Source organism: Triticum urartu, chromosome 4A (assembly GCF_056163025.1).
Source record: "Triticum urartu cultivar PI428250 chromosome 4A, HENAU_Tu73, whole genome shotgun sequence".
NCBI classification, from domain to species: domain Eukaryota; kingdom Viridiplantae; phylum Streptophyta; class Magnoliopsida; order Poales; family Poaceae; genus Triticum; species Triticum urartu.
The window spans coordinates 225,600,184-225,615,357 of NC_141876.1; the positions used below are offsets into that span (position 1 = coordinate 225,600,184).

The 15,174-nt window shown below is 47.1% G+C and overlaps 1 protein-coding gene across 1 annotated transcript in view; it reads right to left on the reverse strand.

Moving 5' to 3' along the window:
• LOC147975438 (uncharacterized) overlaps window positions 1-7,828 on the reverse strand; it is a 34,355-nt gene extending 26,527 nt beyond the window's left edge. The window contains exon 1 of the mRNA XM_087520423.1: window positions 6,916-7,828. Coding sequence (XP_087376549.1) covers window positions 6,916-7,828 — 913 coding nt within the window. The remainder of the gene's footprint in view (window positions 1-6,915) is intronic.
• Window positions 7,829-15,174: the final 7,346 nt, after the last annotated feature.

Genomic DNA, 15,174 nt, shown 5'->3' on the forward strand with positions numbered 1-15,174 from the left:
CAACTCCACAAGCACTGAAGCTATCAAACACACCAGGATAGTGTTCCTCATTTTCCTTGATATACTTCCAATCGACCCACCTCATTTCACACACTATAGGCTTCTTGTCCAGCAGCACTGTCTCATAGAAATCTTGTTGTTCCTTTGTGTGGAACCTGCAATCAACAGCAGTTCTTCTCCTGGTAGCATATGGATCTGTCTCTCTCCATAGCCTCAACCCCGAGTCTCTCCTGATCTTCATGTTCTTAGCCACAGGATGAGCATCATTGTGGTCTGGAATCTTGGGTTTGAGCTTCCTCGGGACTTGTCCTTCATCATCTTCATCAGCAGCAACTTCAGGCACTGGGGCCTTGTTCTTCTCAGCAGCTGGTATACTCCTAGTATTCCTCTTAGGTGCACTCTTGGGCTTGGAGGCTGCTTTGGGTGCTTCTTTGGGCTTTGATGAAGCAGCCCCTGACTTTATAGCATCACCCATCAGCTTTTGTGCCTTGGGTGCCGGTGCAGCAACCTCTTCTTCTTCTTCTTCCATCATGGAAGCCTTTCCAATCACTCTGGCCATGGTCTTCTTGACCCTTTCCTTCCTTTTCTTCCCTTCTGCAGCAGCCTCTTTGGGTTCAGATCCCAAAGGGACTTGAGTAGATGCTCTGGCCTTAGACATTGGAATTTTCTTTGCAGGAACCTTTTGCTTCATGCCTGGCTTGGTGCCAGCAGCAGTGCTATATTCCTTCTTAACCACTTTATTCTTGGAAGTGGCCTCATCCTCAACTGCCACATAGTCTTCATCCTCAGACTCTGAAGTTTTCTTCTTCCTTGTTCTGGTGGCAGCTTTGGGCAAGTTGCTGGGAGTGCTCCTGCTACCATCATCTGAACTGCTAGAGGGACTAGTGCCCTCACTCAGGCGAACCTGCTCCTCTGACCTGTTCTGGCTGTCACTCTGATCAGACATATTGCAAACACTAACAGCAGACCCTGTGAATAGATATAGATGAGGTAGAGTGGATGAGCATCATAAAATGAAGAGGTTTTTGCAGAAGAATGAGTCAAAAACTTAGTTTTAGTTTTCCACGGATAGCATTTCGGATCAACCGGTTTGTAAACTCGGTGATACCGAAGCAGCTGTTGGAACCTAAACTAGTGAACTCGGTCAGACCGAGTCACAGTTCGGTGGCACCGAGACTGATAGGGTTTCACAAAGTCCTGAACTCGATCACACCTATTTGCAATTCTTGGTCAGACCGAAAATTACATGTGCAATGGCCTGAGCCGAATCGGTGGTACCGAGTTCCACAACTCGGATGGTCCGAGATGGTTTCGGCGGAAACCTAACCCTAAATTTTCAATTCAACTCTAATCTACGGAGTGTTTTGACTGGATAGAAGCGTTTCAATCGTGGTAAGAATCATAGTGAACACAATGTGCTAGGAATCGGACGGGGATAGCACTATGATCGAGTCCATACCCTAGTTTGGCGATGAACTCGCTACGGCGGCAATGGCGGGGAAGAATTCCGTTGACGGCGGCGGAGACCAGCGACAGGAGGCAGCTGGCGACGAGGAAGACGATCTGGAGACCCTAGAGGCAGAGCGAGCTATGCGCGGGCGAAGGGGTTTCGGAGAAATTTCCAAAATTTTGCCCGTGAGTATATATAGCCCGACCCTGTCGGTGTGACCGAGTGGAACAACTCGGTGGCACCGAGATTCATAACTGCAAGCAGTTACTGAAACTCGGTGTGACCGAAAGGTTCAAATCGGTTGCACCGAGATTGAAAACCTATATCGACTTAGTGATCTCGGTATGACCGAAATGGAGGAATCGGTCAGACCGAAACACACAAAGAAGTTTTGGAAGTTTAAGTCTATGATGAATCGGGGAGTCCGAGTGCTCCTCACACAGAGTGGTTCGAATCTGACTTGATCAAATTTTGTGATGTAGCATGAATAGAGTTTGAGACGAGAAAATCATAGATAGCTAGAGAGGGTTCTTAGGCATTCTTGCCCATCCACTTGGTAAAAGAAAATAAAACCAATCAATCAAAACAACAAGTGGATGTCCTCGAATGAGTAAAATATGCAATCAACATGCTCACACAATAAAATGGCAATTGAAATATGTGGCAAAGCATGCACAACCAATTCTAGCATCTATCAAACAATTTGCGATGACTAGGTCATCTATATATGAGTATATTGACTTAGGAGTCAAATGAGAACATTTGATCATAGGTCATACTCATCGTTTAAGCACAAGTGGGGTTACCACTTTTACATAAAGCATTGTTGTGTTCACACCATTAGAGTTGCTTTAGCTCAATTCTTAGAGTAAAGCTCCCCCTAGATGTGAGATCCCCCCTAAGAGGGATGAACTAACCTTGGGTTTTGTCGATGATGACTTCATGTAGATGTTGAAGATGTGGATGCTCAATGTTGATGTAGATCATTTGGAGCTATCCATTGGAGTGAGTTGCACTTTCAATACCTACATGGGTTAGTCCCACAAGGAACAAACAAGGATATCCATGGACATAGAGTGATGCACACACAAGATGATGTCTATGAAAGATTTTAGGTTACCTTGTCCCTTGTCTTACCAACAAGAGGGTTTGTGACTCCTTGAACTAGTGCAAGATGTGGAAGTTGATTGCACTTGTTCTTGCCAAGATGATAAGAGTGAAGTATGTTGGCGGAGTCACCCTCAAGAACTCTCTAGTTCTTCTTCGGGATCCACACCATCTTGATGGGAATCCTCGGTGTTGTAGTTGTACTTGATGAAGTGGAACTTGAAGTAGTCTTGGGAACCCACTTGACCAAGGCCTTAGGAGCTTCTTCAAATGCATCAATTTCCTCTTGAAGCTTGTCCTTGCCTTTTTGCTTGTGGTCTTCTGGTGGAAGATCATCTTGAGCTTGTGTCCCTTTGAAAGAAGTAGGATCATACTTCTCTTGTTGAGGAACAAACTTCGTCTTGGGGTATTGATCTTCTTCCCACTCAACTCCATTGGCATTGAACTTTCGTTCAAAACCAACACCTTGATTCTTCCGGTGCCTTCCTTGCTTGCGTACAATTTCCTCGAATTGCTTACTTTCGGCAAGGCTCTTGTAAACACCTTTCTCTATAATTCCCTTCAATAAGCTATTTTCTTGCTCAAGTGTAACTTGGCTAAGAGAATCATTAGTGGAATCAAGAGAACTACTAGAAGCAACAATATTGGATTTAGCATGATTATTGTTACTACTAGATGAAGAATCTTTCTTGTTCTTGTTACTAGACTTGACTTGAGGCATGTAAGTGGATAAGAGTAAACGCTTGGCAATGTAAGAAGAACTTTTCTTACGAAGATCATCATTGATTGCTTTTAAGAACTCATGCTCTTGCTCAAGGTTGAGCTTTTCAAAGCGTAATTTCTCATGAGTCCTTAAAAGTTCTTGATGATCTCCTAAGATAGTTTCATGAGCTAACTTAAGAGTGTTTAGTTCTTTAGTTAGAGACTCAATCTTCTCCTTATCATTGTCATTCGTTTTATCTTGATTAGCATGATTAATTTACGTTTCATCATAGTATTCATCACTAGAGTTGTCAACAAGTAAATCATCATCACCTAACAAGTCACCTTCATGACTATTGAAATCAACATACTCGGGGTGTGATACCTTTGGGCCTTTAGCCATGAAGCATGTTCCAACTCCTTCATTTGGTGAGTCAAATATGTCGTAGGAGTTGGTTGTCACAAGTGCTAGACCGGCAACACCTTCATCTTGAGTATATTCAGAGTTGGAGTGATAGCTTCTCTCGGAGTGGTTGTCAGAGTCGGAGCCGGATACCCATTCACCAACATGAGCTTGATGTCTTCGTTTTGTGTAGCTCCTTGATGACTTGTCCTTTCTTTCTGAATCCTTGCTTCTCCGTGAGGGTCTTCGTTCATAATGATCATCTCTACTCCTTCTTTCTCTAGATGGTGATTCTTCTCTTCTACTTCTTCTCTTGGGAGAATCTTCTCTTCTCTTGTAGGGGGCGTACACTCATTGGAATAGTATCCTGGCCTTCCACAATTGTAGCAGTTTCGCTCTCGACTAGAAGATCTTTTGTCATTGTAGGACCTTGACTTGGAGCTTCTCTCTTTGCTTCTACTCTTGTAGAACTTGTTGAAGTTCTTCACCATTAAGCTCAATTCTTCATTGAAGGTTTGTTTCTCACTCGATGATGTGGGGGCTTCACATGAGGCTTTGTAAGCACCACTTGATTTGTTGTGAAGTTCCTCTTTATCCTTGAGTGACATCTCATGAGCAACAATTCTTCCGATGACTTCCGTTGGCTTGAGATCTTTGTAATTGGGCATCATTTGGATCAATGTGCACACGGTATCATATTTTCCATCCAAGGCTCTTAGGATCTTCTTGATGATGAATCTATCGGTCATCTCTTCACTCCCTAAGCCGGCAATATCATTTGTGATAAGAGCAAGCCTAGAGTACATTTCAGCAACACCTTCACCATCCTTCATTTTGAACTTGTCAAGTTGACTTTGAAGCACATCCAATTTGGATTCCTTGACGGACTCGGTACCTTCGTGCATATCAATCAAAGTATCCCAAATTTCCTTTGCATTCTCAAGACGGCTGATTTTGTTGAATTCTTCGGGGCACAATCCGTTGAAGAGGATATCACAAGCTTGAGCGTTGTATTGCAGCATTTTCAACTCTTCCGCGGTGGCTTCACGTTTCGGTTCTTTCCCGTCAAAGAATTCACCTTGCAAGCCAATACACACAATAGCCCAAACGATGGGGTTATGTCCAAGAATATGCATTTTCATCTTATGCTTCCAACTAGCAAAATTAGTGCCATCAAAGTAAGGACCTCTACGGTGATAATTTCCCTCGCTAGACGCCATACTCTCCTAGGTTGTCAAACCAAGGCTATGACCGCCAAAAGCTATGGAAATCAAAGCAAATGGAGACCAAAGCTTTGATACCACTTGTAGGATCGAAAGTATGTCTAGAGGGGGGGTGATTAGACTACTTGACCAAATAAAAATCTAGCCTTTTCCCAATTTTAGTTCTTGGCAGATTTTAGCTATCTTAGTACAAGTCAAGCAATCTCCACACAATTCAAGAAAGCATGCAAAAGAGTATATGAGCAGCGGAAAGTAAAGCATGCAACTTGCAAGAATGTAAAGGGAAGTGTTTGGAGGATTCAAACGCAATTGGAGACACGGATGTTTTTGTCGTGGTTCTGATAGGTGGTGCTATCGTACATCCACGTTGATGGAGACTTCAACCCACGGAGGGTAACGGTTGCGCGAGTCCACAGAGGGCTCCACCCACGAAGGGTCCACGAAGAAGCAACCTTGTCTATTCCATCACGGCCGTCGCCCATGAAGGACTTGCCTCACTAGCGGTAGATCTTCACAAAGTAGGCGATCTCCTTGCCCTTACAAACTCCTTGGTTTAACTCCACAATCTTGTCGGAGGCTCCCAAGTGACACCTAGCCAATCTAGGAGACTCTAGTCTCTAAGAAGTAACAAATGGTGTGTTGATGATGAACTCATTACTCTTGTGCTTCAAATGATAGTCTCCCAACACTCAACTCTCTCTCACGGGATTTGGATTTGGTGGAAAGAAGATTTGAGTGGAAAGCAACTTGGGGAAGGCTAGAGATCAAGATTCATATGGTTGGAATGGAATATCTTGACCTCAACACAAGTGTAGGTGGTTCTCTCTCAGAAAATGTGTATTGGAAGTGTAGGCATGTTCTGATGGCTCTCTCCACGAATGAAGAGTTGGTGGAGGGGTATATATAGCCTCCACACAAAATCTAACTGTTACACACAATTTGCCAAACTCGGTGGGACCGAATGGTTAAACTCGGTCGGACCGATTCAGCAAACCTAGTGACCGTTAGGATTTTCGGTGGGACTGAGATGCAACTCGGTAGGACCGATATGGTTAGGGTTAGGGCATAACGTAATCTCGGTGTGACCGATTACACAAACTCGGTAGGACGGATTTTGGTAATAAGCTAACCAGAGAGTTGGTCAGGCAAACTCGGTGGGACCGATTTGCTCATCTCAGTGAGACCGAAATGTTACAAAAGGGAAATGGAGAGTTTACATTGCAATCTCGGTGGGACCGATCGCTCATCACGGTAAGACCGAAACGTTACGAAGGGAAACAGAGAGATTACAGTCCCATCTCGGTGAGACCGAGATCCCTATCGGTGAGACCGATTTGCCTAGGGTTTGTGTCAGTGGCTATGACATTTGAAACTCGGTGGTGCCGGATAGAAAGAATCGGTGGGGCCGAGTTTGACTTTTGGTTTAGGTCATATGTGGATATGGGAAGGTAGTTGAGGATTTTGGAGCATATCATTAAGCATTTTGAGCAAGCAAGCCATTAAGCAACACCTCATCCCTCCTTGATAGTATTGGCTTTTCCTATAGACTCAATGTGATCTTGGATCACTAAAATATAAAATGTAGAGTCTTGAGCTTCAAGCTTGAACCAAACTTTTTGTCCTTAGAATTTTGAGGGATCCACTTTCCTCATCCATGCCATGCCATTCATTGAGCTTTTCCTGAAATATTAATCTTGGAATAATGTTAGCTCAATGAGCTATATGTTGTTAGGAATTACCAAAACCACCCAGGGATAGTTGCACTTTCAAACAACCATTATTCTTTGATTTAAATGAATAACTGTCTCGCATGAAACAAGATCCAGATATAATATTCATGCTCAATGATGGCACCAAATAACAATTATTTTGGTCTAATACTAATCCCGAAGGTAGATGTAGAGGTAGCGTGCCGACCGCGATCAGATCGACTTTGGAACCATTTCCCACGCGCATCGTCACCTCGTCCTTTGCCAGTGTTCGCTTAATCCGTAGTCCCTGTTTCGAGTTGCAAATATTAGCAACAGAACCAGTATCAAATACCCAGGTGCTACTGCGAGCTCTAGTAAGGTACACATCAACAACATGTATATCACATATACCTTTGTTCACCTTCCCATCCTTCTTATCCGCCAAATACTTGGGGCAGTTCCGCTTCCAGTGACCAGTCTGCTTGCGGTAGAAGCACTCAATTTTAGGCTTAGGTCCAGACTTGGGTTTCTTCTCATGAGCAGCAACTTGCTTGCTGTTCTTCTTGAAGTGCCCCTTCTTCTTCCCTTTACCCTTTTTCTTGAAACTAGTGGTATTGTTGACCAACAACACTTGATGCTCCTTCTTGATTTCTACCTCCGCAGCTTTTAGCATTGCGAAGAGCTCGGGAATTGTCTTATTCATCCCTTGCATATTATAGTTCATCACGAAGCTCTTGTAGCTTGGTGGCAGTGATTGAAGAACTCTGTTAATGACACTATCAACCGGAAGATTAACTCCCAGCTGAGTCAAGTGATTATGGTACCCAGACATTCTGAGTATGTGTTCACTGACAGAACTATTCTCCTCCATCTTGGAGCTATAGAACTTATTGGAGACTTCATATCTCTTAATCCGGGAATTTGCTTGAAATATGAACTTCAACTCCTGGAACATCTCATATGCTCCATGACGTTCAAAACATCGTTGAAGTCCCGGTTCTAAGCCGTAAAGCATGGCACACTGAACTATCGAGTAGTCATCAGCTTTGCTCTGCCAGACGTTCTTAACGTCATCAGTTGCATCAGCAGCAGGCCTGGCACTCAGCGGTGCTTCCAGGATGTAATTCTTTTGTGCAACAATAAGGATAACCCTCAAGTCATGGACCCAGTCCCTGTAATTGCTACCATCATCTTTCAACTTTGCTTTCTCAAGGAACGCATTAAAATTCAATGGAACAACAGCACGGGCCATCTATCTACAATCAAACATAGACAAGCAAGATACTATCAGGTACTAAGTTCATGATAAATTTAAGTTCAATTAATCATATTACTTAAGAACTCCCACTTAGAAAGACATCCCTCTAATCCTCTAAGTGATCACGTGATCCAAATCAACTAAACCATAACCGATCATCGCGTGAAATGAAGTAGCTTTCAATGGTGAACATCACTATGTTGATCATATCTACTATATGATTCACGCTCGATCTTTCGGTCTCAGTGTTCCGAGGCCATATCTGCATATGCTAGGCTCGTCAACTTTAACCTGAGTATTCTGCGTGTGCAAAACTGGCTTGCACCCGTTGTAGATGGACGTAGAGCTTATCACACCCGATCATCACGTGGTGTCTGGGCATGACGAACTTTGGCAACGGTGCATACTCAGGGAGAACACTTTTATCTTGAAATTTAGTGAGAGATCATCTTATAATGCTACCGTCAACCAAAGCAAGATAAGATGCATAAAAGATAAACATCACATGCAATCAATATAAGTGATATGATATGGCCATCATCATCTTGTGCTTGTGATCTCCATCTCCGAAGCACCGTCATGATCACCATCGTCACCGGCGTGACACCTTGACCTCCATCGTAGCATCGTTGTCGTCTCACCAATCTTATGCTTCCACGACTATCGCTACCGCTTAGTGATAAAGTAAAGCATTACAGGGCGATTGCATTGCATACAATAAAGCAACAACCATATGGCTCTTGCCAGTTGCCGGTAACTCGGTTACAAAACATGATCATCTCATACAATAAAATTTAGCATCATGTCTTGACCATATCACATCATAACATGCCCTGCAAAAACAAGTTAGACGTCCTCTACTTTGTTGTTGCAAGTTTTACGTGGCTGCTACGGGCTTTAGCAAGAACCGTTCTTACCTACGCATCAAAAACCATAACTATAGTTTGTCAAGTTGGTGTTGTTTTAACCTTCGCAAGGAACGGGCGTAGCCACACTTTGTTCAACTAAAATTGGAGAAACTAACACCCGCCAGCCACCTGTGTGCAAAGCACGTCGGTAGAACCAGTCTCGCGTAAGCGTACGCGTAATGTCGGTCCGAGCCGCTTCATCCAACAATACCGCCAAACCAAAGTATGACATGCTGGTAAGCAGTATGACTTATATCACCCACAACTCACTTGTGTTCTACTCGTGCATATAACATCAACGCATAAAACCTGGCTCGGATGCCACTATTGGGGAACGTAGTAATTTCAAAAAAGTTCCTACGCACACGCAAGATCATGGTGATGCATAGCAACGAGAGGGAGAGTGTTGTCCATGTACCCTCGTAGACCGAAAGCGGAAGCGCTAGCACAACGCGGTTGATGTAATTGTACGTCTTCACGATCCGACCGATCAAGTACCGAATGTACGGCACCTCCGAGTTCAGCACACATTCAGCCCGATGACGTCCCTCGAACTCCGATCCAGCCAAGTGTTGAGGGAGAGTTTCGTCAGCACGACGGCGTGGTGACGATGTTGATGTTCTACCGACGCAGGGCTTCACCTAAGCACATCTACAGTATTATCGAGGTGGACTATGGTGGAGGGGGCACCGGACACGGCTAAGAGATCAATGATCTTTTTTTGTGTCTATGGGGTGCCCCCTTTCCCCCGTATATAAAGGAGCAAGGGGGGTGCGGCCGGCCATAGGAGGAGGCGCGCAGGAGGAGTCCTACTCTCACCAGGAGTAGGACTCCCCTCCTTTTTCCTAGTTGGATTAGGACTTGGGGGGAAGAGGAGAGAGGGGAAAGGAAAGGGGAGGCGCTGCCCCCCCCCCTTGTCCAATTTGGACTTGGGGGGGAGAGGCACGCGGCTGCCCCTTGGCCGCCTCTCCTCTTCCTCCACTTGGGCCCATAAGGCCCAATAGCCTCCGGGGGGTTCCGGTAACCCCTCCGGTACTCCGGTAAAATCACTATTTCACCCGGAACACTTCCGATATCCAAACATAGGCTTCCAATATATCAATCTTCATGTCTCGACCATTTAGAGACTCCTCGTCATGTCTGTGATCACATCCGGGACTTCGAACAACCTTTGGTACATCAAAACACATAAACTCATAATAAAACTATCATCGTAACATTAAGCGTGCGGACCCTACGGGTTCGAGAACTATGTAGACATGACCGAGACACGTCTCTGGTCAATAACCAATAGCGGAACCTGGATGCTCATATTGGCTCCTACATATTCTACGAAGATCTTTATTGGTCAGACCGCATAACAACATACATTGTTCCCTTTGTCATCGGTATGTTTACTTGCCCGAGATTCGATCGTCGGTATCTCAATACCTAGTTCAATCTCGTTACTAGCAAGTCTCTTTATTCGTTTCGTAATACATCATCCCATGACTAACTCATTAGTTGCAATGCTTGCAAGGCTTAAGTGATGTGCATTACCGAGAGGGCCCAGAGATACCTCTCCGACAATCGGAGTGACAAATCCTAATCTCAAAATACGCCAACCCAACAAGTACCTTCGGAGACACCTGTAGAGCACCTTTATAATCACCCAGTTATGTTGTGACGTTTGGTAGCACACAAAGTGTTCCTCCGGTAAATGGGAGTTGCATAATCTCATAGTCATAGGAACATGTATAAGTCATGAACAAAGCAATAGCAACATACTAAACGATCGTGTGCTAAGTGAATGGAATGGGTCATGTCAATCACATCATTCTCCTAATGATGTGATCCCGTTAATCAAATGACAACTCATGTCTATGGTTAGGAAACTTAACCATCTTTGATCAACGAGCTAGTCAAGTAGAGGCATACTAGTGACACTCTGTTTGTTTATGTATTCACACATGTATTATGTTTCCAGTTAATACAATTCTAGCATGAATAATGAACATTTATCATGATATAAGAAAATAAATAATAACTTTATTATTGCCTCTAGGGCATATTTCCTTCAACAAATTATTCAAATCATGCACAACCCCGATTTCAAGCCAAGCAATTGTTTCATACTTTTGGTGTTCTCAAAATTTTTCAATCTTCACGCAATACATGAGAGTGAGCCATGGACATAGCACTATAGGTGGAATAGAATGGTGGTTGTGGAGAAGACAAAAAGGGAGAAGATAGTCTCACATCAACTAGGCATATCAATGGGCTATGGAGATGCCCATCAATAGATATCAATGTGAGGGAGTAGGGATTGCCATGCAACGGATGCACTAGAGCATAAGTATATGAAAGCTCAACAAAAAGAACTAAGTGGGTGTTGTCGGTGTCAAAACCGGCGGATCTCGGGTAGGGGGTCCCGAACTGTGCGTCTAAGGCGGATGGTAACAGGAGGCAGGGAACACGATGTTTTACCCAGGTTCGGGCCCTCTTGATGGAGGTAAAACCCTACGTCCTTCTTGATTTATTCTTGATGATATGGGTATTACAAGAGTTGATCTACCACGAGATCGGAGAGGCTAAACCCTAGAAGCTAGCCTATGGTATGATTGTATGTTGTCCTACGGACTAAACCCTCCGATTTATATAGACACCGAAAGGGCTAGGGTTACACAAGGTCGGTTACAAAGGAGGAGATATCCATATCCGTACTGCCTAGCTTGTCTTCCACGCCAAGTAGAGTCCCATCGGGACACAAGACGAAGTCTTCAATCTTGTATCTTCAAAGTCTAATAGTCCGGCCAAAGGATATAGTCTGGCTGTCCGGAGACCCCCTAATCCAGGACTCCCTCAGTAGCCCCTGAACCAGGCTTCAATGACGATGAGTCCGGCGCGCAGTATTGTGTTTGGCATTGCAAGGCGGGTTCCTCCTCCGAATACACCTCGAAAGAATTTGAATACAAGGATAGTGTCCGACCCTGCAAAATAAGTTCCACATACCACCGTAGAGAGAATAATATTTCCACAAATCTAATCTGCTGACTTGTTTTGGCAACATGACATTAAACCATGGCCCGGTGATTACTCGAACCGTTTCCTTTAACTAGCTCCGCACATAACGCGAGGCAGTTTTTTGACACGTCTTGTCAAAGCAGAGATCATGTCCCCCTTATTACGGGATTCTCATCAATACGGGCGTGGGTAATCCAACCGCGCCATCGATTACGGCGCTTGGGGGATAAGCGAGTTTTACCAGGCTTAGTGGGGGCGCATAGTTTCGGCCGCCCATATAAAGGGACAAGGATTCACCTTTTCATCCATGCCTTCTTCCTCCTTTGCCCATCCATTTTCGCACACTCGAGCTCTAGCGCCCAAGTACGCATTCCCCACCTCAACCTTCTCCAACCATGTCCGGAGCGGGAGGCAGGTGGATGGTCTCCTCCTTCATGGAGGGACACATCAAGAAGCTGAGGAGAGCTGGATACCTGCCCGACGACATCGCGCACCGGCTCCCAGATGAGGGGCAGCTCATCCCCACCCCCAGGCCCCACGAGAGGGTAGTGTTCCTTACCCATTTCCTCCACGGACTGGGATTCCCTCTCCACCCATTCGTCTGGGGGCTCATGTTCTACTACGGCCTGGATTTCCACGATCTGGCCCCAAACTTCATCCTCAATATCTCGGCGTTTATCGTCGTGTGCGAGGCCTTCCTCCGCATCAAGCCCCACTTCGGCTTATGGCTGAAGACCTTCAATGTCAAGCCGAAGGTAGTGAGCGGCCGCCAGGCGGAGTGTGGAGGCGCCATGGTGGGCAAGATGCCCAACATCGCATGGCTCGAGGGCTCCTTCGTGGAGACCATAAAGGGGTGGCAATCGGGGTGGTTCTACATCACCGAGCCGCGTGACCCTGCATGGGCAGCGGCCCCCGAGTTCCGATCTGGCATCCCCACGCGGCTCACCTCCTAGCAAGAGAAGGGTCTGTCCTGGGGTAGTTTGGGAGAGCTGACCGGACTCCAAACATGTATCCAACACATGGTGAGCAAGAAGCTCAAACTTTTCAACATAGTCCAGGTCATGCTCATCCACCGGATCCTCCCGTGTCAACAACGGGGTTTCAACTTGTGGGAGTTCGACCCGGTCCAGCACCAAAATCTGAATAGGCTCTTTGACACAACACACAAGGATGCCTGGAAGGTGCTATTCAAGGGCGCCGAGGTTCCCCCTCCCACTACCGAGGATTGCGGATTCTGCGCGAAGCGCCAAGCCAGCGCGGTAAGCTGTTTTACCTCTTACAGGATACTTGTTTTTCATAGTTTGACTCTATGCGGGATCTAAGCTCCCATACCTTTGACAGGACTGACAGGAGACGGCCGGACAGATCGACTGTCCGGCTCCTTTGCCCGAAGGCCCAGCAGACGCTCTCCTGGCGGAGATGCTGACTCTGGCTCCTTACAAGGTGCCGGAGAAGACCAAGAAGGCCAAGGGGACCCGAAAGAGTTCCCAGTGCCAAGTGATATCGGACTCATCGTCCGAGGACTCCTCGGCACACTCCTCCCACGAAGACGAGGAGGAAGATGAAGACGCTCCCCCTCCACTCGGGGGAGACAAGAAAAGAAAGGCCGCCCCAACTGGGGGGCCGAAGGGTCCAAGAAGGGAAGGACTCTCCTTCCGGACAGTTCCACCACCGCCGCCAAAGGCGAAGACGAGTGGCTGCCCAGGGCCAAGCCCCTGGGGAACTCGTAAGTATTCGGATACCAGAGTAATTCATTCCTTTGTCGCGCTGCTTCTCCTAACGCCGAATTATGACTATGCAGACTGCCACGAGCCCGTATTGACGTATCGTCGGACGGCTCCCTGGGCTCGTCGGATATGGATAGCGAACCACTTCCGACCGCCACCTCCCCTTGCCCTATGGACAACGCCGAGGTATTATCTCAAGAGACACCGGGTCGGGGGGAGACAGTCCCGGAGGCGCCTCAAGGCGACCTTCCGGACTTCGGGAGTAGAGGGGACAAGGCCCCCGATGGCTCCGAGTTCGGCCCTCAGCCGAACACCGCGCCGGAAGCTCCAGCGGTTCCGGATTCGGGCAGGCGGCCTCCTTCCAAGAGGGGCAAGACGCCTGTGTCGGTGACCTCTGTCCATCCAGAGGCACCGGACAATCTGCTGGGAGCGCTTCGCAGCGCTTCCATCGACGAGGAGCACCGCACTATTATGAGTGCGGTGGTCCAGAAGGTTCAGTCCGCCAAGAGCGGACTGACTGAAGCCTGTGCCAGCCTTCTAACAGGCTTTGAGGTAAGTCTTTGAAATATGGGGGAAAATATTACCGCATAGACAGTAGCCCCTGATGCTCTGTTTGGTGTTCACAAAGAAAAGCCGAACAGAGGATCAAACAATATCGCAGGAGTCTAATATAAGTATGTCAATATGCGTATGCAGGCTTCGCTGCTGGCCGCTGCCGCGCAGACTGCGGAGGTTGCCGCATTGAAGCAGGACCTCGAGGGGTCCAAGAAAGAGCTCGGCCTTGCCAAGAGGCAGCTCGAGGAGAACAAGGGTAAGTAATACCCTGTCTATAGATATGTATATATAAAAGAAGACGCGATTGCAAAATGACAGGATCATCGTATATTTGCCAGGGGCCATGACTGAGGTGGCGACCCTGAAGCAAGCGCTATCCGAGGCCGAAGACAAAGCGGCCAAGGAGCGCACCGAGCGGGAGAGGCAGGAGGCACGGGTGGGCGAGGTGCAGCAAGAGCTCCAAGCTCTCGTGTCGAAGCATGAGGCATTGGAGCGTGACTCGAAGACGCGAGAGTCCGAGCTTGCCGTGGCCCTCAAAAGCGCGAAAAATGCCAAGGCTGAAGCCCAGAAGGCCCTCTAGCAGATTGATGCGATGAAGAAGATAGCGGCGGGCAAGGCATTCTATATGCAAAGCAAGCATGTGAAAGTAAATTATCTGTTACTTACCCGAATCAGGAGCTCTCCAGGAGCATTCGCAGATTTGCCCCGCAGCGTGTCGGATGCCACACAGTTTTACCAGGCCGAGGAGGGAAGCTCAACGGAGAAGTTGTTCTGGGCCCAATATACTGGGACCGAACACCCGGTGCCTATGAGCGACCAGCTAAAACAGCTGGTCGAGCTACACAAGGCAGCCGAACAGGCCATGAAGGGCTTTATAGTCCGGCTGTGGCCTGGCGACGCCCTTCCGAGCAGATACTTCGGCCTGGTGAGGCGGCTTGTGGATGCCTGCCCACGGCTGGAAGTCGTCAAGCGGTCCGTCTACATCGAAGGTGCACGCCGGGCTTTCGCCCGTGTGAAGGTGCAATGGGCCAAGCTAGACGCCGTGAAGCTAATCAAGGAAGGGCCACCGTAGGGCAAGGAGCATCGCCACCCCGAGATGTACTATGAGGGAGTCCTGAAGGGTGCCCGTCTCGTAGCGGACGAATGT